Source organism: Strix aluco, chromosome 2 (assembly GCF_031877795.1).
Source record: "Strix aluco isolate bStrAlu1 chromosome 2, bStrAlu1.hap1, whole genome shotgun sequence".
NCBI classification, from domain to species: domain Eukaryota; kingdom Metazoa; phylum Chordata; class Aves; order Strigiformes; family Strigidae; genus Strix; species Strix aluco.
The window spans coordinates 49,299,624-49,326,373 of NC_133932.1; the positions used below are offsets into that span (position 1 = coordinate 49,299,624).

General features: G+C 40.7%; 1 protein-coding gene across 3 annotated transcripts; it reads right to left on the reverse strand.

Annotated features, from left to right (window-relative positions):
• Positions 1-1,917: 1,917 nt before the first annotated feature.
• ZFX (zinc finger protein X-linked) lies at positions 1,918-26,530 on the reverse strand. 3 transcript variants are annotated; one of them, XM_074814616.1, is made up of 8 exons: positions 26,269-26,526; positions 20,485-20,573; positions 19,461-20,027; positions 10,462-10,611; positions 10,119-10,262; positions 9,892-10,026; positions 7,214-7,354; positions 1,918-5,749 (listed from the first exon to the last, which is right to left on the reverse strand). In XM_074814616.1, exons 2-8 carry the CDS (start codon positions 20,543-20,545, stop codon positions 4,563-4,565), a joined length of 2,385 nt encoding a protein of 794 aa, XP_074670717.1. In that variant the 5' UTR covers positions 20,546-20,573; positions 26,269-26,526; the 3' UTR covers positions 1,918-4,562. The 3 variants fall into 3 exon arrangements, with proteins under 3 accessions (XP_074670717.1, XP_074670721.1, XP_074670718.1); XM_074814620.1 differs by lacking the exons at positions 19,461-20,027; positions 20,485-20,573; positions 26,269-26,526 and adding an exon at positions 18,294-18,369; XM_074814617.1 differs by lacking the exons at positions 9,892-10,026; positions 10,119-10,262; positions 10,462-10,611 and having other exon boundaries at positions 26,269-26,530.
• Between the last annotated feature and the right edge of the window lie 220 nt (positions 26,531-26,750).

The following is a 26,750-nucleotide window of genomic DNA, read 5'->3' on the forward strand; positions in this document are numbered from 1 at the left end:
AAAAGGCTGTATGCTACATGGCCTCTGAACCACCTGTGCCTGCCGTTTTTAAAGTGCTCATGGCCTGTAGAAATTAATAGCATTCTTGATTGCCACAGGTCCAGAAAAAAACATCCCCAGCCTCGTTGATATATCTGCTACTTTTAGAAAAGAAAAACAAAAATCGAAATGCTTGCCTTTTCTGCATCAGCATTTCAAGGATACCTAAAACAACCAACCCTCCCTTCAAATTTCTCCACCTAGGGAAAGGTTTTCGGCGTGCCTGCCTTTTATGCATATCGACAACTACTTTGCTCCTGACCACTCTGTCGACCTGCTTACTGGTTCCAGTCAGCCACTCCTTGGTCAGTTTTCTACCTAATTGTTAACATGTTAATTGTGTTTCCTATTAACAATGTATTATTTAATTTTAATTACTGCCCTGAATAAATCAGCAAACCGCAGAGGGTTTTTAGCCCGCTGCTTCTTTTCTTAATTAGTGACACAGCCTTTGGGCTCACAAATAAGGCTGTCCAGGAACTCTTAGGTTGGCATCCAGGCTCTGGGTGCCTTTCCTGCTGTGTCCCAGAGAAGGGGACGTCACCCATGGGGGCTGCAGGCACTGGGGCAAGCCAGGGAGCCTTCAGCAGAGCCTGGCAGTGAAGCAGCGAGGCTTTCACAGCTAAGGAAATCCAACAGGAAGGTGGGGGTAGATCCAAGGGGAGGGTGGGACTTGTTAGTCTGCATGAGCTAGAACTGGTAACTGCTCCTGGCTCTTCCTCACAGCAGCCAGAACTGGATGTATTTGTTCTCCAGTGCCCGGAATGTCTCTGGTACTCAACATACAGTTTCATGATGAGCAGTGGAGGAACATCAGGTAGATGGAGAAAACAAGAAAACAAATCAAAAGCAGATTGCTGGCAACTCAGCGTGACAGCTTCTTACTGTGAAAAGTTGCCCAGTGCCAGTCTGGCTGCAGGATGAACCAAGATGAGGAGTGAGTCAGCATTTCCTAAAGGTATCCAGTGAGAGTAAACTAATTGGACTGAATATCCTGACGAGACCTGGGCCAGCAGACACGCCACCTCCACGTTCCACCTCCTCCCTTGTCAGGCCGGTACGGAGGGCAGCGACACCCAACAGCACTTCTGTCATCGGGTTACTGGGGGCAAGGGGTTGCCAGTGGGTCACACGTGCCACTCAAGCGGGATGGCCTGTGCCGGATGAGCTATTACCAAAATAATTCCCACATGTGCAGTTTAATTTAAGGGGGCTGAAGCAATCCTAGAGCAGCGGGAGAAACAGCCTTATCCCTACCACTGGCCTGGGCCAGCCCCACCAGGGAGCAGCGGGTGGAGGAGCTGGGGCAGGGTGTCGAGGAGGGGCAGAGCCCCCCGCCCGGGGCATCGCCCTGCGCTGGAGCTCACCCGTCCCCGCGGGAGGGGAAGGGAGCCGGGCTCCCACCAGCCACGAGGGCAACAGCGGCACCTGCGGGGGCTCACGCCCCAAAAGCGGCAGCACCGAGAAACACATTTTATTAATTTTGTTTTGATGACAGCGGTACACCACCTCATTCAGACTCAAGGTTTGGTGGGGGCTTTCTGGGACAGCATAGTAGCACTTAGTAGGTAACCACCTTGCTGAAAAACATTAAGGCATTATAAGAAGTTTAACAGACATGAATCCTTCACTATAAAAACAGGCATTAAAATGGATTTCGAAGACGTGCCATCCCTGCCTTTCACTTTTGCAGACTTGCTCATAAAGGCACATTTCAACCAAACGAGGGACTGAATCACCCACACCCCAGTACTATACAACATGAGCTGAAAAACAGGGAGCAGAAAAATAAGCTGAAGTGCACTAAAGTTGCAGAGGACTGTGTCCCTCAGAACAACGCTTGATCTCAGTACTGGCATCAAATAGACTAAACGTTCATTAACAGGAAAATATTTTGAATTTTATTTTTTCACGTTATTATCAAGTACACAATTACAATAATGTCACACATCCCTATATGATTCTATGTATTTTGTTTTTTTCTTTTGTCTTTTTTACAAAGTGTACAGAGGGAAGGACGTATACAATATTTAACAGGGTATTTTCTACAGAACAATAATTTATATTATGTCCTTGTAAAAATCTGTACCTTTTTTAAACATTAAACTGAAACATCCATTTTATAGCATTTGCTAAGCAAATTATTTAAGAATTAAAACTAACCTGTAACTAATGTCAGTACATTAACAATAACTATAATGTCATTTTCTCTTTATACAGACAAATACATTTTACAAAATCCACTTGACCAAACCCTTAATATTAAAAAAAAAGAAGTTTCAACATTGTGCTTTAAAAAAAAAGTGTGTATGATTCCAGGCTACGTAAGAGAAAGAAGATGTGTAAAATTGTGTTCTTTGTCTTTCAGCTTATTTAAAAAAATAAAGTTCAAATGGCTAAAATCCTCGGCAATGTTATGGGAATTTATGCAGATTTTGTACACTTTTCAGGTTTCCAGTTAGAACATGCTTGAACATAAAAGAGGGGGGAAAAAAAAAGTCGCAGGAGGGTACTCTGCAAGACGCAAATGGAAAAATCTCTACTGGGTGTTACTGCATCTGATTTGGCAATCAGTAGGCAAGAGACAGCTACGGCCATGTAGAAAATCCACTGACTTCACCGGGGATTTCAAGGAAGGCACAGTGCAGCACATCTAGGTATTACACACTACAGGTTCACAGCCCGTTAGTAGTAATATTACACAAGAGCATGTTGGACAAGTCTAGGGGCACCGTCACGCAGGCATCAAAAGAAAAAAAATTATACAATAAAGGTAGTGACATGGCATTTGACTCTCCTGAACTGCAAACTACACACAAGTATTTAGGCTTACAGTGAAACAGATGGGCTGAGCACCAGGAGCAGGGCTCGGCAACAAAACAAAATACAACAGCTTAGCAGATGCACATCTGAAAGGAAACATTTGTCCCTTTATCACCCCAAACCTGAAATCATCACTAAAATTCCTGTTCGATTTCAATAGGAAGTTTACCTGCCTAGAAACAAAGAGTCTACACTGGGCCAGGCTCTGAACCCTTTCCATTAGTGAATTGTTGGTTACAAATCTATCCTAATCTGGCAGGCAGCCGGGTCCGAATTCTGCAATCCATCATCAACCACTGGCTTTGGCGGGAATGTGAGCAAGGGGAGTGGGGCTGGGTCCTAAAATCTGGCATGTAATTAAATGGTTTGGGGTTTTTGCTCCACAGTTGTTGTTAAGGTACATGACTTCGTGCTTGGTACATTTATGCTGCAATTAGCAAATGTTAGGGTGCTATTTTATAATAGTCTTCAGGTGGCAAAATTGCATATAATAATTGTAATGTTCTCCCAGCTGTTTATAAACAGATTAGAAGAACTGGGTTAATTCTGGATACTGTACTAATTAATAAACAGCGGCTTAACACATCTGCTAATGGCTCAGGAAAAACATTCAATTTAGAAACAGTTCTGTTACTATCATAAGTTACTTTTCTTATTAAGCATATCTACATTAAAACATCTCTGCTCCTTATGAATGCATCTGCCTCACTCCATCACCCTCTGAAGCCCTCACTGTAAGTATCTTGTTTGCAAAATCGAGGCACCTCTTGTCTTAAATTTTATTCTAAAACAACTCACAATAAAAATGTGACTTGAACCACAAACTGTTCTTTCAAAGAAATACTAATACACATAAAAGCATTGTTTGAGGTACGATTACCAGCACGTACAGACAGTTGTGATCTATTAACTCTGCAAACGGAACAACAGTATTTTATGTTTCCAACATTAAGACAGCTATAAATTGAAAAAAACCCAACTCATTTGTAACACGCAAAACCTTTAAAAGACAAAGAAGCACAGAACAATAAACGTAGTATTTGAGCACACTTTTAAATTCGCCAAAGATAACAAATGCCCCAAACCATTTTTTAAAAATTTTCCTCTGAAACCTGAATTAAAACGCAGAATAGTTTTCCGCAATAAAGTTAGATGTGTAACTCCTCAAATGGAAAATAGTTAACCTGCTACAAAGTCTGTATAATCAAAACAAGACAATCAAGGTGGGCCCTAGTGACTTTATCTTCAACATCACAATTCCCCATTTTATACACACCTCTGACAATTTCATCAAGAGAAATTCCATATTTTAAAATTCACGACAAAACTGCATTAACATGGACACTGTGAGTATCAACGAGGTCAGTAAGATAAATATACTTAAATAAACTATTACGGTTGAAAAATTCAGTAAGAGACGGGGTTTACTTTATTAAATGCAACTTTATTGTTGCCATCTTTTCTTCATTTATTAAACAAACTGAATAGAATTCAGAACACGCTATTGAACAAAAGGTATAAAAGTCAACTAGAAGCAATAATCCTATTTTTATACAGCAACAAATCAAATGCACAGTATGTTTTTTTTTTGTTGTTTTTTTTGTGTGTGATCGCAGGTGATTGATTGGCTTTAAAATAAGCTAACTGCCTGAAAGGCAAAATTCCTTTCTAATTCCAGCCGTAAGTCTGTGAAAGAGACTTTAAGGCAGCCCAACATCTTTATGATGCCGCATAATGTGCTGGTTCTTCTCTGAAGGCCTTCGGAAACCTTTCTTGCAGTACTCACAACGGTGAGGGTAGTCTTTTGTATGAATGGAAATAACATGCCGTTTGAAGCCTGAGGCGTCTGTAGTGCTATACTCACAGTACTCACATTGATAAACTTTCCTGCCACTGTGTGTTTTCATGTGTTTTTTCAGCTCGTTTTGTTGCCTAAAGCCCTTTCTACATCTCTTGCACCTGAATGGAAGATCCTTTGTGTGAACTGAGAGTATGTGGCGACTCAGAATGAACGGATCTGCAATCTTAAAGTCACAATGTCTGCATTGGTGCAATTTTTTACCCTTGTGAGCCGCCACGTGTTTTTTCAGTTCCGAAGGCCTATGAAAGCCTTTATCACACATATCACACTTATGAGGGTAGTCTTTTGTGTGGACTGAAATTATGTGTCGTTTCAGATCACTCGAGTTTGAGCTCTTATGATCACAATGCAAACACTGATGTGTTTTACTTTCTTGATGCATAAGCGTATGCTGCTGTAGCTCTTTGGTATCTGAAAAAGTCTGGAAACAAATATCGCACTTTAATGGCGTTTCCTTACTGTGTTTAGTCTTTACATGAGTTTTCAAGTTAGAAGAGTCGGCAGATCGGTATTCACAATATTGGCACTGGTATGGTTTTTCACCAGTGTGGATTCGCATGTGCTTCTTGAGCTCTGACGGATGGCGAAATCCTTTGCCACACTCCACGCAAATATGAGGAAAGTTCTTGCTGTGGACAGCTAAAAGGTGATGACTCAGTAATCCTTGTTCTGCTGTCTCATAATCACAGAATTTGCACTTGTGCATTTTATTAACTCCTTTGTCCCTGTGCACCATCTTGTGAGTAAATAAAGTTCCTGCATGAGAGAAGCTTTTCCCACACTCATCGCACTCAATAAGCTTTTCTGTTTTGTTGGTCAGCTTATGACTCTCCAAGTGGTTATGTAAACTTATTTTTTTATTCGTAGTGTAATCACAGTCTGTACATCTGTATTTCTTCTTAGTAAGAAGGTGCTCCGGGTGGTTTTTCATGTGCCTTTTCAAGAAACCTCTAGATTTAAATTTCTTTCCACAAATCATGCAGGGATAGACTGTCAACGGATGACCATCAGGGCCAATGATTATTGCTGAAAAACAACACAGAACCCTTTGTCAATATTATACAACAAAATTACACTTCAGTAAATGTTGTAGTTCAACCTTAACAATAAGCTGAATTGTTAAATAAGATCAGACACATACACTTCATAATAAACAAGCCTGTTACTGGGTTAGGTAGAAGAAATTGAGGGAATTACTACTTTAATTCATTTTTATTATCAGGAGAAAGGAAATACTGTTTTTCAGTGGAGACGACCAAAGCATCACCCAGCTGTTCTTCACCTCAAATAATTCTACTTTGAAGAATTCTGACTGAGTTCACACATTAAATACACGCAGAAACCAACACTGGTGCAAAGAACAGCAGCCAACTCACTGAACTGAGTACTACATAGTAAGCATAGCACATGATCTTCTTTGACTTTCCACGAATCTGTAGATAAAGTTTAATCTGGCGGTTTAATCATCTAACGCTGACTACAATTCACATGTCCCCAAACCAACACCTCCTCTTGTGCCATCTGTCACAGTCACAATCTGAAGAGGTATCAAGCAGGAATCAATGAGAACACATTTCACATACGGACACCTCAGAGCTTTAGAACTTACTTGCACTCATCCATCAACCTGATTTGTTTACCCTGAATTTGTCTAGGCATGCTAAAAAGCTCTCTCTTCCAAAAAGGGTTTAGAAGGAGAACTGACTAGGTAGCTGGAAATAGAAAAAGCAAGCTTTAAGATTAAAATTTGCCTAGTTTACTGATTCAGTACTCGACAAAACAGAACTCCTACAGCTAAGTCACAATTTGGAAAGAAACTTTTAGTTAGTATCATTTAAGGCAAGGCTGCTAAAGAAAACAGTCGTGTACTTTTTCCACTTTATCAGACCAAATAAATAATTCAGACCATAATACAGTTTAACAGCAGAAACCAAATGCCAAAGCAGCGCATCTGTTCTTACAGATGCAAGTAAGAACACCAGCATGAACATCAAGGCAATGTATTTCACGATTAAATCAGAAAATGGTATAGAAGTTTCACTACCAAATGTAATATATAATATTCAGAATTTTCCAGTTCCTATTGAGCTGATATAATGAAATGTATTGTTCTATATATTTTCAGTAAAGACAAAAAGGGTTTTTAAAAAGCACTACTACAGAACACTGTTTATCTAATATCGCCTTTAAAAAAGTTACATTAAACATTAAAATTGGTGTAGGAAGTTAAGTATATAGGTTTTTAACCTTTTACTACGATACTGATTTTCTCCTACATCAGAGATGGTTTTCTTTAAAACACACCCCCCCCACTCCAAACCAACTACGTATTTAACACACTCATTTATGATGTAGAAGTGTTGTTAATGAAATAATTCCCCAAATAATCACTGTTTTTTACAAGACATTGCACATGCTATCAGCAAAGTACATCTGTTTATGGATAAGTGCCCAGAGGAATGAGAGTACAGCCAGCCACCACATACTCACCTGTTTGATACTGCCTGGACTCAGGTCTCCTTTTTTTCTTTGGTTTTTGCTTAGCCAGTCTCCCAAGTCCAGCTGACTCATCTATGTGCAAAAGAGCACTTGCAGTGCCGTTCCGACTTTCAATGCCATCATTATTATTACCTAACAAGATAAATTAAAAAGTTACCTACCGTCATCACTCTACAGATTATCTGAGTAACAAACTCTACAATGATAATAAAAGAAATTATAAACTATTATCTGGACATTTAATCAAGCCATAATGATGTACAGGATGAGCTAGAAAACATCTCTGTACGTAACTTATGAATTACGTTTGGTATCATGAACCTGGAAGCACTGGCTTTGTTAATCTAATTTTACTAATTTTAATGAGTACACAATTTACAGGAATTAATGGTTTTTCATTTCACAAAGAGTTCTCCTTCAAATGCAGTATTTTTTGCATTTCTTTGGTTGCTAATTATGCCCAAAATGTTTAACATCAGTAAACAATGGTATGTCACAATATTTACTGTACTCAATTTACTTCTCAGTCCTGAATCACATTCATGTGTGAGCTCCCATTCACTTATGGACATCTGAATTCACCTGACTGACATTTCTCACACATCAAGTTTTCAGAACTAAACAAGTGTCCTGAACAGCCCATAAACTTGCACGCAAAGTACACTACTTACTATTTGCACATCTGATGCTTTAACACTTACAAATTCTTTCTACTGAGAACAAAGAGCATGCTCAGCATTGTATAATAGAAAGAAGGAAACAATCTTTGCCTCACAGAGCTTCATGTTTAACACAAAAATGGTATCACTGGACGTAAAAAAACCATGAAAATTACAAGCAAATATATTTATATATTTGGGAAGGTATTTATTGGCAATCAGTTTAACATTAGTGATTTAAGGGCATAAGCAAATTTTAATAACAAGTTTTGTGGTTAAGTATTTACTTCAATCAAGAGAAGGCAACAGTTCCTAGTGAAAGCAAGGCACAAAAATAAGACAGGAAGATTGAAGTGGAAGAAAGTGCAAGATGCTCAATAGCTGTTCCCATTGTAGAGTGCTAAGAATAAATATTCATGATTAATGTAAGAAGACTCAGAGCCAGGAACAGGCACATGCAGAGCCTGAAGATTCTGATCTATATGCTAACTCAAGTGTTGCACAGCAAACATGGCAAGCGACAAATGTTGAAAGCAGAAACCCATTTCACATCTTACACGTAGAAAGTACAGTTTGCAACAGGTGCATGAAGAGTCCTTCTAGAGTATAACACAAAACAGGCCCCAAACATTCTGTAAGACTAGAATAGAATTGCAAGAACTTGCTGGAATATCAAGCACAGTGGGACTGGGCTTTGCCACAACACGGTGACAAAATCAACATTTTAAGATGCCATTGTTACCAGCTCTTAAATGCTCTTTAAGTGGAGAAGAGTTCTGATAAGTGCAGATGACAAACCTCTGCCATTTTCATCCTTTATTATTTCTTCCCTTCCCCGCCACCTCTCACCTTGCATGCTAGGTTGCTCAGAGCTGACAGTGCAATCACTCCACTGCTTCCCACATTCTTAAATTCTCCTTTCAATTCCATCTCTCTGTTCTTAATACACCCTGCTCAATTTTCTCCTCCTCCAAAATCACTGAATGTTCAGTCTACAACTGTTGTTTTGAGTTCACTTAATTTCATTTTTAATTCCCACTCAAGCTGGCTTCTGTCCTTTCCTCTTCACTGAAACTGTGCTCTCTAGTGTATGGCCAAAGATAAGGCTCTGGGTGCACTACCATCCATCTCCTAAACAACTTTTAACACGCGCTGCTCCCTGAAATCTTGCCCTCCCTTGACTTACATTTGTGATTCCAGCCCCCAACACATTCCCAGCACTCCCCTGCCATTTGTCTGCTGGCACCATCACCACAATCCACATCATGCAGACACATAACCTAAGTTTTGTCCTCTACTCCACTATTTTTTCTGCTTTGTTTAGTAAGAGAAAGGGGCAATGCAGAAACATTTCTAAGATGAGATTTTGGTCTACCAGCTTATGTAAGTTGTGGAAATCAGTTTGTGTACCAGTTGGTGCTCAAATACTAATGATCAAGAAAAATGGTTCTGTATGCTGGAAACACTCTCAAGGTTTTGCTATAATTTTAAGATGTCTCCCTCCAACTTCTTTTTTGTTAATCAATTAATTATTTCCATTAGTGAGATCTCATATTTATACATTCCTTCTAGAAAACACTTAAACATGGCTAGAGGTCAGTGTTGCTTTTCACTGAATCTTACATATTCCCATCTGCTTCCCCCTCCCCACCCCTCCCCCCCCCCCCTTCCCCCCAGTATTCAGTTCTATTCCCAAGCCAGCCCTTACTGTGTCCTAAAACTGTGAAGGACAGATGTACTTGAGATACAATTTTTCAGCTGAAAGCTCATGTACTTGCCCTTCTACATCATGAAAATATGGAGGAAAATGCCTGTTAAAACGGGAGTTAAAAGCCTGCCTTACAGCTTCTCTCTTCTTCTCTTTTTAAGGCTCATTACGCCAAGAAACCGTTCTTAAACTAAAATTTTAAAAACAAACACAAAACCACAAACACTCCACTACCTTGCAAAAAACAATCCCTGACATTTTGCTATAAACAGTGTCACCAGGAAGAATTCTTTATTACCTACCATAAGCTGCTGCCCACGCTATAGGCATGAAAGTTTTAATTTCAGTGTCATCAATTTGCTGTTCATGGGCCACTGCTGCATCCTCCTCTCCTACAATCACTTCCATATAAACCTCATCAGCTATTTCTGCAACATCTAAGAGAAAAAGAAGTCAAGAAAAAATTAATAGGAACACTGTACTGCTGAAAGTGAAAATCCCTGTTCCCAAATGAAAGCCACCTACTTACTTAAGTCTTCATCTTCATGCTGAGAATCATTTACAGTCATGTAAACCATTTTCTCCCTTGGAATACGAATACTGCTATTTTGATCAAGTAATCCAACTGCGTGGTCATTCTCTGGCTCGCTCTCCACAATGTCTACTGTGCCCCCTAATTAGGAAGACCAGAGCAAAATATTTTAAATACACTTTGTTCAAATTCTATGCTAAACGGCAGAAAATTGAAAGTTTGTCACTCTTTAACATTAGACCCACAGCTCTTTACAGATGACTTGAGAGAAACCACAGTCTCTAATTACGCAAAATTTCAAATGTCAGGTTGGAGTATTCTAAAATGAGCGTTATTTTACCTAAATCATCTTCTCCAGGATCTGCTTTGAATATATAGACCTTGATGACTTCTGGACAAATGCCATCCACTTTACAAGAGCCACTTTCTGACTCTGCTTCCATGGTAATTTCAGCAGAACCTTCGTGTTCTATCTTACCGGCATCGTCCACTACAAAAACAAGTTATTACAATTACCCAGCCATATACAGACAGACATATATGAAAGACTTTATTACTTTATTACTCAAATTTGGAAGCAGTTTATAATTAAAAAGTTGTGATAAAGAACCTACCCACAAATATTGTTTTCATACCCTTGAAAACAACAACAATAAACACAAAAATAAATTCAAGCCGTATCTTCTAGTTAAGGGGGAAGTGCAAGAGTGCTACAGAGATATGACTAGAAGCATGAGCACACCACCAGGCAATGCTAATAGGGAAACAGTGATCTGCAGCAAGATGATGGTAGAAAGAAACTGCATGTTAGTACTTACTCTGTGGCATAATTTCACTTATTCTCAGTTTTAATGGCTTTCTCTTTCACAACTAATAAGCTTTTAACTATTTTTTTCAAAAGCATTATCTGTTGCTCAACCCTGTCTCTGAATGGAAGTGGTACTGCTGCTGCCAGTCAGACCTGGTTCCTTGCAAAGGGGTGTTACTAATGCTTCTTCAGCTGACTAGAGAGGACACCTAAATGAAAACCACAGGAAGAAAATCCTCCACTTTTCTCATCCACTCAACAGCTGAGGGATCCAGCACAGTGTCAAAACACTGCCCTGACGCTACAGCACTGGTGAACTCATTTAACTGATTGTTCACGGCGCCCTCACTGAAAGGGACTCGCACTGGATTTTATGCTATAGTAGCCCTATATACTCTCCTTACTATTATCTCCAATTTTGTTCTCTTGCTTTCAGAAGTGCAACACCACGCTTCAGTCTGAATTGCCATAACTTGCCTAGGCCTCCCACATAAACATGGCTAACAGCCAGCTTTATGAGGAACACATTTCTGATTTTTAAGACTTACTCTACATAGGCACATGCACACCACCCCCCTTCTTATTTTACCAAGCATGGGTTTTCAAGAAAAAAATACTAAATATGCATTCACAAAAATCAAATTCAGTATCTCAAGGCCTTCAGAGAATCTCCCAGTTTCAGAAGGCCCAGAAGTTTCTCGAGTCTTGAGATAAATTTAATAATTCTTAACGTGACAGCACACTTCCGTAATTTTTGACTTTAGTGTTCATAAAGTCACTTTTGGAGGCTGACATGGCTCCCTCAGAGCCGTGTATAACTTCAATTCATGACAAGACATGAACTTTATACTAAAAGAAGCCTAAGAACTGTCCCGTGAATGCTGTAGAATTTTTAACTACCATGCCTAGCACATATAAAATACTTAATAAAGTATGTTCATTTTACTGGCACTCACTAAACTATCCTCATAACTGAATCACAGCTTTACTACTCAGTAACTGCAACTCTTGCATTTACTTTAGGATCTACTTTAAAAAAAGAAAAAAAAATCTCAAAATGTTATTATTATTCTTTTCCTGCCATGAAGTCAATAAATTAGGCTTTAAATTAGTTAAACTAGCACATGTTCTGTCTCATGTATCAAACACAACTGTATTTAAGTACAATTTCTCATCATTATTCACCCAAAAATATGCATAACATTAAATTATGAAGCACTAAAATAAATTAATCGATCTCTCTCCTCACCAAAAGAACAGCAGAAAAAACATTAAATGCTCTTATGCCAAGTTCATGATCAATGGTCACTGTACAGAACGTTTCAAGCAGTAAGATGTTTAAAAAATTATTTTGTGTCCTGGGACAACATAACATCTTGTAGTTGAAACCCCAAAGCATTTCAAAACTAAAAACCTTAAGATGTTCTTTTGAATCATGCTAACAACGCAGTTCAGTTATTGAGCAGACTTTCATAAATTCTTGGGCATATGCATGAAACACCAAACGTCACTGGAACTCTGACAAAAAGAAAACTTGCTTTCGTTCCTACACTAGATCTATGTAGCTGTTCTCCTTTAACTTGGCTGTTTCCAGTGTCACGCACGTGTACTTGGAAGACTTTCAAATCAGCGTAGACTGATTTTACACCGCTGAAGCCAAAGGGGAAGTCTGCCACCAAGCTCAACTGATGCTGGAACATACTCAAGAAATTATGGCTGAAGCAATCAGAGAGAAAACAAACCTACATGCACCATGTGAAACAGGCTGGTGTCTTTTAACCAAAACACAGTTTTTGATTTCCATACATATATGGAAGGATCCACTGATAACATTCATATAACAGAAGAATTCTAGATTTCAAAAATATGCTCCATTTACTCTCTGAAATAAGTTCTCCAAGGTTCAAAAAATCTTTTAAACATGATCTTAAAAAAATCATTACACAATTTAGTTTGTTTATCCCTGATTTCCCTCTACATTCAACAGTGTTTTAAAACATGTAACAACTGGTTTTAAATAGTTCTTAACAGTGCCATTACACTGTAGGGAAATTGATCTGTAGGAATATTAGGCCAACTTTTCTCATCCAAAAGGAAAAAATTTCACTCTTGACAGGTGGAAATACTTGAAAAACTACAGTCCCTGAAAGACTTGAAAAGTAATAGTATTTGCAGTATAGTAGCAAATGGGTAACAGGAAGATAAGTGGGAGGGCAGAGGAAAAGGTAGGAAAGAAGATAAAAATCGGACGAGACAAACAAGGTGAAAGAGAATGGGCATCTATCACACAAAGCAACCTTTCCATGGTATTTTTTTCCTATGTCTACTTATGTATACTGATGAACTGATATTCTGGCAGTATTTATGAAATTTGATTTCTATTTAACACTTGCCCTATGTTTGCACATTCTCCACATATCTCAGACTCACAGTCAGAGAAAACGATACTCATAAATACTTGACTGATCAATGTTTGAAGGAACTCTGATGATTGAATTTTTCATTCAAATTCACAGCCCATCAAGGGATCTCACAAATACCACGCATGACTGATCTTCTCTCACATTGTTGCTCTTTGAAATTACAAAAAAACCCAAAACAAAAGTACTTAAAAGTGTTAGTTAAGCATGTAAGAGACCACTTCCTTTCAAGTAGAGATGCTGGGCAGTTACTAAACTAAGCACAAGCCACACACTAGAAGAAAAATTTAGACTAGCATTATTCCAATGCTGTCATACCCTGTGCCTCCATTTAATTAGATATTAACCGAACACTAAAAACTTTAAATGTATAGTTTTTCTTCCCTCTACTAGCTGGTAGCTTCAGTAAACAAGTGAATTCAGACTAGTGTTCCAAGTTGAAAAAAAAAAGAAAAATTATTAGAAATAACATTATTTGAAGTAAATTGCAAGAATGCATTCTATGGTTAGTTTGCTGACATTCTTCAGAGACTTCACGGATGAGAGCAACCTGCTCTTTGCATACTATTAAGCTGCAAGAAAACTAAAAAACGTATGCACTTCTCCAATGCTGCAATAATTGCTTCCATATACAGATAATGCTTGAATTTTTATTAAAAGCACAAACAGATGAGAAAGGTGTCACACAACATGGAAGATGTGCCATATTTAAAGCCTGTCTAGTTATCATTTACATTACAAGGATATCAACAAAAAGGGACCAACAGATTGAAAAAAGGAATAAAGAGTAAAGCAAAGAAATACATGATGCAGGCAACACTAACCACAATTGTTTGTTTAATGTGTTCTATCATGATGACAGCATTTGTCTCCTAGAAAATATTACATCTAATAAAAAAAAAATCATATAATGTCATAAACTATAATGCCCAATGAATAGTTATCTCCTAGATCTTTACCCTCCTATTAAAATATGTCCAATGGCATTTCTGGGACAGAAACAAGTTCCTGTGCTTTTGATAATAAAAACAGTATTTAAAACCCAGCTGAGGCCAGTTTCCCAATATAGGAGCATAAATGCTAACCCAAGATCCTGCATACTTCATTTGCTTCAATCATACATCTTTTGTTTAACCATGACACATACACTTTCCCCCAAAAGTTGCTTTTAGTTTTTTTATATGCAATATTTAGTGGATCAGCAGATACAGACTTTTACGTATAGCCTTGCAGTCTTTTACTCCTAACTAGAAAAATGCAAGTATCTGTAACTGTCTTTATTTTTTTAATGGTTTTCATAAGCTTCTACATTTACTCTTTCCTTCCATTTCTCCTATATATGGCATTAATTAGGAAAATAAAAGGGTTCTAAAAGATAAAATTCACTTAAGCACTAAGAAACCTTCCATCTTTTTCAAGTACACACTGCTCATTGCTAAGCAACACACCAAAACAATTCTTACATTCTAAGAAAAAGTCTGTCTCTACACCAGTTTAACAGATCTTAAAATCTGTCTATGAAGCAATTAGATGAGAATTTTGTCAGCCTTTATGTTTCCAAATTATTCTCTTTGCTGCTAAAAAAAATGCATATCATGGGATATTTCCCTGCTTACAAAATAAACAAGCCTATTTAACCATTCTTAATGAAAAAGGCTGCTGATAACTATTGTTTTCTCTAAAAGAGATTAAAAGCATGCCGTATTCCCCAAACAGACTTTGTTCAGTTATCTGTGATAGAAACATTTCACTTGTACTGCACTTGATAGCTAAGAATTCCTAGAAGTTATTTTTACCATCCAGTTACTTCTTAAGTGGCAAATCAGGTTTCCTAACCTGTGAGAAAATAGAAATCTGTTCTATTTTGATTTTAATGCCATTGCCATTACACATGAGCAACAGTATACCCTATGCATCTGTAGCTCCCCTCAGGGCAGCAATCTAGCAGAGAACTTCCTGAGCTCCAAACTGGTATCTAACTCTTGTCCTTTTCGTCCTGCTCCCCCTAGCACACAAACCAGACTAAGCTCTGAGGCATCACTCAGCCCAAAGGAACTCTCATCTCCGTCACCTCTCACGGTGACCTCCTGAACAGCCTTGGCAGCAACAACTGTCGGTGCCAGCGCAGCAGCAAGTTCTACCTCACAGAAAGAAATATGTGATTTCCTGCACCTTTATGAACCTCCAGGGAAAAAAAGAGGGCGGTACTTATTCATGCTAAAAAAAGCAAATAAAGGCATTTTGTTTTCTTGACTAGAAGTCTACTGGATGGTCTTAATGAAGGCATGAACTTTATGGCTTTGTTGATCAGATCCATTGCTTTCAACTTAAACATCCAACAAGGATGAGAAAAGATAGGTTTCAACCTAGACCTATGAAAAGATGCAATCATTATTCTCTCTGAGTACCCTGGGTTGTGACTCCTGTAATGAAAAAGTGTTAATTCAGACACAACAAACAAAAGACATGTCTAACTCAGAGTGAAGTAAGGATATGGATGGACATTAACATAGCCCCTGTATTTGCAACCATCATATAACTTCCTAAAACTGCAGTTTAAACTTTGTGAGGCTACCCTCCCCTCTCCCCAGGCCCCCCATGTCAAAACCTCCTTTGTGCCTCACCATTTTTACTGCAATTAAATATATCACAGCACAACTTTTTGTCTTATGGAACAAGTTCATGTCTTACTTTGCCAAACTGAATAAAATCAGACAAGCAAAAAATCTTCGTTTCTGTCTTATGGCCAGGTATAAGGCATTACTTTCCTTGGCTAGAAAATTCAGAGGGTTTTTTGTTGTTGTTTTGACAAACATTAGCTAATCTCACCATTACTGTTTCACTTATGGAGAAATGATTTTCCAAGCCTTAAAATTTGCTACCAAATAATTAGTAGAAGTGTGAGCCAGAATACAATTTACCCTTTCCTGACCAAACTCATGAACTGGCTTGTTATGGCATATGTGAAAGAAAAACTCATTTATCAAACCTCCTTGAATCCTTTTCAAGCTACTAACTAGTAGCAGTTTGCATTCTTTGTTGAATGAATACCTGATTCTGCTCTGCCTTTAAGTGCCCCAAATCCACCATGGACCAAAAATGAAGCTTAAGGGCAAAGACAAAGTATCCAAGAAAAAAGTTGAATACATCAAAAGGTAAGTGATACTATAAGCTGTGCCAAGAAACATTATCTTGGAAATTAAAAAAGCAAAGGCGTATCAATGCAGAAGCTAAATTAAATCTAAATGGGAAAAGAAATATTCAAATACTGAGTTTATTGAAGCAAAGTCACAGAATGAAACCCACAGGGACTGTACTCTTTTGAAAAGATAAACCAGTCTGAAACCAAGAAAGAAGGTAGAAACACAACATTTTTAGAAGTACACATAGATTAGTAATTTCAAAACAGGTATTTTCAGGATAAAGCTAAGAAAATTATCTTATTTTATGAAAATCTCTGTAGACTCAGATAATTAAGAACAAAAATGGAAATGCTTAAAGAGAGCCACAAGATAAGAAGAAGATAGCAAAAAGATTTTGCTGGTAACTTCCACTGAATAATATAGACTGAGAAACCTATGGCAGAAAGAACACAAAGTGCCTTGCAAGTAACTTGCCAAAAGACAACAGGCAAAAGCATCCTGAAGAACACAGTCTAGCTCCCAGACCTGTGAAGCAGCTACGTTTGGCTACTGTAATGGCAGACAAGATTACATTCCAACATCTGCCCCAGCAGTTCAGGGAGGTTTGCCAGAATCAAGCTTGAATTTATAGGTTAGGATGAAAAAAATCAAAAACTAGGCTGATGTTACCACCTTTTAAAAACCACCTAATACTAAGTGCAACTGAAGAACTGAGACAATCAACAGAGCGATAGACACATATACTGCTGATGCAAAAAAAAAAAAAAAAAAAAGGAAATTAATTCAAATAATGTTTTCCATACAATGAAGAGACTATTTGGAAAGATAGTCTTTACTTGAGGGAAAAGCACTAGACTCTGACTTCACAACCAGAAGAACTTGTTATGCAGGCTTTAAACACAGTAGGTGGTAATAGGGAACTTCCCTTTAAAATGAACTGTAGAACATACCTCCCATTTTAAACATAAATAGAAAGGATGCATGTTTTGTAGCAAAATGATTGTTTTAAATGGCTTATTTAAGGTTCTGAATCTAAACAAAGTACACTGCAAGACTATCAAGAGGCATTTAATATTAAATAAAACATGAAACTGCAAAAATACACGACTGAAAATGGAGAGTATCCTAGTGCAACTGAACAACTGAATTCCCGTGTTTTCTGTCAGTTACAACCTGTTGATGACTGGTACATCTAAGAAGACCTCCTAGCTGGGTGGGTATTTCAGGAATCATGGCATCTACCAAGCATTGTGTCCTCATTCAGCCACGGGCAACAGCTGAATGGGACATGTATCTACCCACTCCTCTCACTTGAAATTACAGACACAGTTTGCAAACTGTTCTGTGACAGCAGCCCCAGAGGCCTCACTCTGCTGCCCATGCTGCAGGATGACAACCTGCAGGGGAAGGGTGAGCAGAGAGACAGGAGCAACAGCATCTTAAAGAGCTATAGTCAGGGATAAGAAAGAGGTAAGGATCACCACCAGAGTCTTTACACAGTCAGGCCTCAATTATCCGTAGGTGGATTATCCACTTTGTTGCCTAACTATGATGCAGGTGCAGAAACATTTGAGCTGCTTTCATCTGATCTCACTCAGGTCCAGAATCAGGAAGTTACATCTGTATGATACTGTACAGAGTGCATTTATTAGTCTGGATAAATACTATTTCAAAGAGCAGCATTCCTGACCTACTTCACCTCAGTATGAGCTTGCAGCTTAATTTTACAATATTTTGTGTTATCTGTATTTTGCATTATCCCATTTCATTGTTTTCCCAGATAATAGAGAATTAACTGTACCTCATATAAACTCAAAACATGGCTGCACAAGGTTACTCAAGGAACTCAAGAGATGATAAATTAAGAAATGCAGTGATCCTAGGTAAGGAGAAGCAACATTAAAATCCATAAGTACAGAATATAAAATTAAAACAATACATTTCAAAAAAGTGTCCAAAAGTGAAAAAAAAAAGTAAAAAAAAAGTAACTGAAGCAGAGCATGAAGTATACCTCATCAATGAAGTCGTTTAATGCTAGACAACACACAAGTGCCTGACATGGCAATTAAACAAACCAGCCTAACAAAGTTCTTCTATTAAAAACAAATGTTCAGCAGTGACGCTCTGATGTTCCTAGGTGCTGCACTGAGTAATCATTATAATAAGTAACATTCTTAAGAGTAAGCTCTAGTTCACACAAATGGACATCTTCAGTAGAAAATAGCATTGATGACATGCTCTGCTTTTCTCCACCCTCTACTTTAAGTCTTTGGAAATATGATTCAAATGGATTGTGCCACTGTTCCTAAGGGAGATTAAGATATTCATGGTTGCTCCTCAGCTATGAGTAGCAATAGCTACTCTTTTTGTTAGCAGCATACCACTGTCCTTTGCTTAATCAAGAGAAGAAAACACATCCTAACAGCAAAAACTATGTTGTTGCCTGTACCTAACTATAAATGGGGTTGAAGGGGTGGGGACTGAGCAAAAAGCAAGACAAGGATAACCAATTGTCATTTGGACTTCAAAAAAAATAGGTGTTTTTACTTTCCCTTTTCCATGAAATAATTTTTTCTTGTATTCTTAACATCTTGGCAGTAATCTTAGTAACCTGCATATATATGCATTTTCAAACAATGTCACATTTATTTTCTTTCAGTTCTTACTAAGTATATGGTATTCAGTTTACTGGAATTCTTAACTCTTTTGTTCATATGCTATAAAATGCTACAGAAATAATTTATAATCGGACATACATTTGCCAGTATGTCTCTCCATTAGCTTCACCAGGATTTTTAGCTAGTACATGTTCCTAAAAATACCCCCATTTGAGATCTGCAAGATCTGCATTTCATTAAATAATACAGAATATCTGGTTTTGGTACTGTCGTAAGCCCTCCCTCAGGTATTTCAAGCACCATCCAGGCCTGTATCATAAGAATTTGGATGACTTTACCCAGACACTTACAGGAAATCATAAGGTAATCTTCACAGTTGCCCTTCTCATCTTGATGTTCCACAGGGATCCCATTGGCATCGATCACTGCCTCTGATGCACAGTCTGCCACCAGGACTTCCTCAGAAACAACATCTGTTCCCAGAGTAGCACTGACAATATCTGTTTCTTCAACATTATCATGAACTACATGTTCTACATGTCCAACTTCAGGTACATGCATTGACTCACTTGTCAGTACATGTTCTGGTATAGACATTGCTTCTGCTGTAATGTCAGAAGCTAAAACATCATCTGGGACAGTGCAATGAGCCAAAGAAACCTCTTCAGCTACGTCTGTGTCCAGCACTTGTTCAGGAATAATGACAGTTTCAGATACATCTGGCTCCTCCATGATGTCTGGACACTGAACATCCTCGATAACAACATCCTCAATGACATCTTGGATTACTACAGAATCTGGATCATCAGGAACAAAATTATGCACAGTTATATCTGAGTCGACTACATCTGAAACAAACACTGTTTCCTGTACTTCCACAACAATCTGATCTCCATCCATATGTGCTGCATCAGCTCCTGAAAAACACAATTAAAATAGCAGTTAAATTGTAAAACTAATTCAGGTGAGGTGGTTAATAAACGGAATTACTTCTACTTTACTTCAACTTTTACACAATGCTGCAATTTAGTCCAGCAGGCATAATAGCCCATGAGCAATTAAGACAGGCAGATATATGGGAAGCTGATAAAGCAAGTCTTCAGTATATGCTAATATAACGAAGATGAACAACATTTTCTCTCCTGGAAAAGATGACCATTTTTAGACTCTCCCCCAATATCCAAACAACTATTACTTGACAGAACAGTAGCTCATTCATATTGCTCTGAATAACAAAAACAACCTAAAATCGAAAGCGACTACTCTGTACAAAATTGTAGATGTAGCACAGCACTTTTAAGCAACGACAAAATAAATGACAGTCAATTGCATCTAACGCAAACACTCTTATCTACTTATTATCTCCTGACAGACCTGTTGGATCAAAAAATGCATTTGGCTCATGTGGCTGCAATTCAAGCCCATCTTCATCCATGGCCTTTAACTCTCATCAGTCACAGTGTCTGTAGAAGGTAAAGAAGAAAGGTTATTTAACTCGTATTATGCTATGAAGGTTGCCTTTGCCTGAGTTCTGAAAAGCAGAAATTTTGGATGCATTGGAAGCTAACAGATAACAACTCTTAACTTTAAGATGGGCCAAATTTCACTCAGTGTACCTCCATCTGGGTTCCAGAAATACCACCCTAGAACACCAAACACTCCTCTGAATAAGAGGAGTTCCAACACTCCAGGTCCATTTCTCAAAACCCCAAAGCTCCACAAACACAGAAGCAGCTGATACAGGGATATGGAAATATGATTTCCCTGTAATCTTACAAAGAAAAAAAAAATAAGGCAAAGCCTAGACAAGTTTTTTGGATGGTGAGGAATACAGCACTGTCAAATCAATAAAGCTCGATAAGGTAAGTTAAAGGTAGACAACTAATAATCTGAAATGCACACTGCTTTTGATGTCCCCTGTGTTCACACTTGGGTAGTCAGGAGGAAGTTACTCTTATGTCACTTCAAGAATTGAAATCATCAATGTAAACTGCTTCCAGAACATAACATTGTATGTTTTCGAACCCCAGATGTGTGAATATTTTAAAAACTCCTGCCCCAAGACAAAGCACCTATTTGCTTTTGTATTAAAAAATATCACCATTCTCAAAAATTACTACATGTCATATTCTACCAAACTACTCTGAACAGAATGTCAACGTTTCTTCAATGCGTAACAACTTGATATTTCAATCTTCTTAACAAAAGAACCAAACAAGACCACGAAGTTAAAATACTTACTAAAATCTGGAATTGCAATCTGAATTTTGCTGCTTACATATGTGCATCACAATTAGGATCAGGCAAACCTAGTTGTGTAAAATGTGATCTAACATAAACTAGTACTACTCCCTTGCACTTAGTCCAACTAGTTTCCTAAGTGCAGAACCAGTAAGAGGCAACAGAATGTTGCTACACACTTCTGCTTGTGTTTCTGTACAAGCAGAAGATGCAATTGCCCTTCCTCCAAACATTTTTCACAGTGACAGAAATCTCCCCATTACTGTGATACTTTCACAAAAGACCTAGAGAAACATTAAGATTCTGCCCAGGGTTCCCATAAGAATCACAACCTTTCCAAATTATGTCACCTAACATTTATATTAAGTCTTCATTGGAGAAACTGCTACACAATGACTTATATATATGCAAAGACAGCAGCGCTAACAAATCACTGTGGTGTCCAGCTGGACATAAACCACCTCACAATTATTCTGACTGTCAAGCATTTCTGTCAGAAGCACGCGCTATTAACAGGAACAGCTCTTCACACAGATGTTTTCTTCAGAATCAAGAGCAGAAGAAAAGTGTTTCTCAGCCTCAGATACAAGACATAGCTCAACTGATGGCAATCAACTTCTGCCATGCCACAGAAACAAGAACAGACTAACAAGGTTTCATACAGTCCTTTAAGCAAGGATTATTCATATCCAAATTGGTTTACTTCCATCTATTCAGTATATACCTAGCCAGCCTATCGCAAATGTCTTTCCTATTCATCTTGTCACCTTTTCTGTGTTGTCTTCAATGTTTAGCTTCTTTTCTGATGCTGCTTCTCCAACTTCTTGTGTGCCTATACCCATACTATGTTCATTACCTCCTCACCCGCTCATTTCATCTCTCCAGCTTGTAACTACAGCACACTCCCATCATTCACACAAAACTGTGCTACTCATCAATTTGTAGCAAAGATTGTATCAGCTGTTTAGAGATTTTTTTTTTTGGAGGAGGCAGGGGGAATTAAGGGTTGGTGGAAATAAATTGCCTCTCTGCTCAGGCAACACACACATAAGAAGATAGCACGCGCTGTCCAGCTCTCTGGGAAAAGTCAAGACCCTGTTTCTACCTGTGCTTTTGAGGATTGTATCATCATACATATTAGCCTCTGATCAGCTGGGATACAACCAGCCTGAAGTGTCAGTTCACCACTAGCTACTGGAAGAACTGGCATTCATTTTCTCCGCTTCATGCTTTCATCACCCACGTGACCATCACTCCACCACAAATTCCTATGTCTTATGATTCATGCATGTACTTTCTCTAGCCTATCCTCTCCCCAAATTCCTGTCTCTACGAGTGAGGATCTCCTTCATCATCCTTCTGTCTATCCTCTTCATCCACAAGACCCAGCGGCTGCCCCCAATACCTCCCAACTTCTAGAACGTGCCTACTGATACCATCCCTTCACTGCTACTCTCGCTGCTGCCCAGATTCCAGGCAACAGATGCTAAAAGCAACAAGTCTCTGGGTTGTTCACGATGGTGAAGTTTCATAAAGACACTGCCACCAGCAGTGACAGCCCAGCAGACCTCCAATCGCACATTCTGCGTAACAGTGTGACCTCTTCTGTACTGGCGAGGTCTTTTCACCTACAGCGGCACAATATGCTGCAAAACAAAGGCTCAGGTTCTACATAAATGGAAGAAGTTTCCTGGGCACATGAGTTTTCAAGACTGATTCTTAAAAAAAACAGATTTATGCTTTGGTACTTGTTCCAAAGAAGAAGAAAAAAACACCAACCCTTTCACTGAATGAGTTTCTTCCTAAATATGGTTTCCCATAATGTGCTTTTGCACCCAGACCCAACCAACAAATTAATGTACACAAATTCTTTCCCCTGGGCAGGACCATAAAGACTTTAAAAGTGCTCCAACAGGGCACAGACCCCACCTCCACAGAAATTTGCTGCAGAGAGAAGATGCACGCACCTAAAAAGAGGATCTAACTGGTCTAAAATGATAAAGGTGCCTAAATCAAAATCTGCAGTCCGAGGTGGCATCAAGGCATTTGTCCTGGATGGGGGGAAAAAACCCCTAAAAATTTTCTGAAATGAATTCAGGTTTTGAGCATTCTAACCAGCAGATGAAAAAATACTGGGTTTCTTCCTACTTGCCCTTCTGAGCAGCAGGCCAGCACAGGGGCCCAAGATTCAACTACACAAAGGAAGGTATGCCACATGGTTCTGCATCAAATGGCAGCTCCGTGATGAAGGCACTCTTCTGCAACACAAGAAATACCAGAGCTTCTTGTTGGGAGCACCACACTGAACACCTTCAAATTACTTGGCAAGCGCCCTACGCTCTGTGGTACCATAAGGCTAAGAAGCAATTCCAGCAGTTCATTTTCCTGCAAGATTTCAAGAAGGGCAGAAACTCCTCTCAGTTCTTTCAAAATATTCCAGCCAACACTTACCTCAGGAGCAGGTTCTGGCACTGAAGCAGACAGAATCAATTTTCAGTTCCGGTTTGGGAACCTAAACTCTCAAAGAGAAGAAGGTGCCCAGCCATGTTCCTACACTTAGTCCTTCTCAACACCTAAATCTACGTGGCTCTTCGTTCACATCTCAGTAATTCAGGAACTGCTCTTCTGCCACTATGACAGAAAAAGCCTAGGCACCTAAAACCAGGTTTTATACCTCTGAAAAGAACTAAACATATACATCTTTTACTTAGCTTGGGTCTACGCCAGCTTTACATGGATCGAGAATTAGTACATTTCGTTTGTAAAGTTAGCTCTTACAAATTGATCTTTTACCTATTTATTCAGAGACTTTGCTGGTTTGGGTTTTATGAAATTTAAGGCAGTATTTTCAAGTGGAAGGATAGATAAAAATTTATATATCGATCGAAGAAATGGTATTAAGCTATTAGCAATAAAATAACCTCCCAAAATAAAAATAGGTATTTTCTGTAAATCTGATCTTGAGTACAATCAGTGAAGAGAAGCAACACAGACAGTGCACTAGTCTTGCCACTTTACAAATCCTTGACTCAATAGGCCTAGCAAGGTAATCAAGATGAAATAAACAGACGAGCTGTCAAGTTTTAAAGAGAGAGCAACTTTAAAAAGAGTACCTTAGAAGAAAGGGCTTTAATGTGCTACAGAAACTGTCAGTTTCTCTGCTCTCACCAAAAAAAAAGGAAAATGGGAAAAAAGGAAAAAGATAAAAAGGGTAAGCTTCAGAAAAGCCATCCTTATGAAAAAGAAATACATAAGGTAGTCCTTTGCCTACTCCTAAGGAAAGAACAGTACATCTGTTTATTTGCAGTAAGGGCATAAACCAAATACCCACGCATCAAAACTCTGACCCTTCCCAGAAAAATCAAGGCATAAACAACAAAAATTCCCCACGTTCAAGCCCCAGCCCCTACCTACGCTGAGATGACTTAGTGTAGAACCATAACCAAGTTCCCATCGTGCCTTGCTACATCACATTAAAAATTGCAGCACGCCTTGCATGTCCCAATTGGGTTAGAGCCCCGAGCTACCCGAAGCTTCGCAGTGGTTATGAGACGACTGTGGGCTCAGTCTACACTATTGCTGCAGTGTCACAACTCTCCCTACGTGACCCACTTATGGAGAATGCAATGTACACACACGCTCTCAATCACACACACATGAAAGGTAAAAGAATTGTAATCCTATAGAATCTAATTCTTATCTGGGAAATAACCCCCATTATTATTATGTGAATAAACGGAAGAATAAAAACGATGTTACAAAAGTGACAGTGTAATCATTTAGCTGTTTATTTCTTGATGCATCTCCCTCAGCTTTGACAGGAGAATCAGTACTGCTGTTTTCACTGTGATTTCGTAAAAAATCTCAAGTCTTTTCCTCTTTGTTGTAGTTCAGTGATGTGGGTATTTGCAGAAACTGGTTAAAGAAAAGGGTTTTCTCCACATTTCATAGGGATGTTGTGCATCAGACGACACCCAAGCTAATGCTTAACGAAACCTAAATTAGGGAAATAACCCGTCCCGGGCGTCTCTTTGAAACTACTCTCCACTCAGCTGGGGGCCTCTGCAGGAGAGGGAGAGCCAAAGGGGAGGAGAAGCCAGCACCAAGGGGGGGCCCCAACGGAGTTGGGGGGCCCCGCGCCTCCGCACACGGCTCCTGGCGGGGCGGCTGGCCGAAGGAAGCGGAGGGCAACCTCCCACCGCTGCCCAAAATCCCGGCCGGCCGGGAGGAAAGGAGATCGCGGAGCTGGTGCCCCGGGCGCCGCGGCAGGAGGGGGCACGGCTGGCAGCCCTGGCGCGGCCGCACAGGAAGCCGCCACGGGCCGGAAAACGCCGAGCTCCCCTGCGACTCGCTGGCTGGCAGGCGCCGAGGCGGGGAGGAGGGAGAGGCGGGGGAGAAAAGGGGGGGGGGGGGGGGGGGAGAAGCGGGGGTGGGGAGGCTGCGGGCTCTCCCTCTGTGGAGCCTGCAGTCCAGCGCTGCGATGAGCGGAGCCAGGGGCTCCCCCCTCCGGCCCGGCCCGGCCTGCGCGGAGGCACGGGCTATGGCGAGCGATTAATTCAAGATGGCGCCCGGCGCCCTCCGCCTCCCCCCCCCGCGCGCCGCCATTTTGTCTCCTCCTCCAGACACTCTCCGAACCCCCCTCGGCCGGGCCCGGGGCCTGGCACCGACCTCGCCCGCCTCCCCCTGGGCCCGCAACCACCCCCCTCCGCTTCCGCTCCCCCCACGCCGCTGCCCCCGCTGCCCAGGGCCGCGCCGGGCGTGCGGAACCCGCCGGCCCGGGCCCTGCGGCCCGCTCTTTTGCCGGAGCCCTGGCGCGGCCTAGCTGCGGCCTCCTCGGGGCCTGCGCTGCGGCCTGGTGCGGGCAGGGGAAGGCCCGGGCCGGGCCGGGCGGCGGGGCCCAGCCCCGGGGCTGCTTACCGTGCGGGTGGCGGGCGGCGGCGCTCGCCTCGGCGCGGCCTCTCTCAGCGCGACTGGGCCGAGCGCGGCGGCGGCGGCGGCGGCTGCGGCGGGGCGGGCGGGCGGGAGGGGAGGGAGGGGCCGAGCTCGGAGCTGAGTGGAAGCGGCCAAGCTCCCCGGGCCGGGCCCGCCGTCAGCACGTCACGTCACTGCCCGAGAGAGACCCAGGAAAAGGCGGAAGGGAGCGCGCCGCCGCCGCTGCCCGCCGCCTCGGGCCAGCCGCCCGCCGGGGCCGGGCCCGCCGGGTGGGCCGGGGGCCGCTGCCGGGCGAGGCGAGCCGGCGCGGGTAGGGGGGGGGTGGTGGCGGCGGCGCGGGGGGGGGGGGGGGGGGGAGGCGCGGCGGCGCTCGGCTCCCCGCGGCTCCTCCTGCCGCCGCCTCCGCCGCAGCTCGGCCGCGAAGCGCCGCTCGGGGCTCGGCGTGCGCCCCTGAAGCGGAGCGGCTG

Coding starts and splice junctions, on each gene's coding strand:
- ZFX (XM_074814616.1), bottom strand. CDS start 20,545: ATGGATGAAGATGGGCTTGAATTGCAGCCACATGAGCCAAATGCATTT. Junction 10,027..10,118: donor GCATGAAGATGAAGACTTAA/GTAAGTAGGTGG, acceptor TTTTTCTCTTAG/ATGTTGCAGAAATAGCTGAT. Junction 7,355..9,891: donor AGCGTGGGCAGCAGCTTATG/GTAGGTAATAAA, acceptor TTATCTTGTTAG/GTAATAATAATGATGGCATT.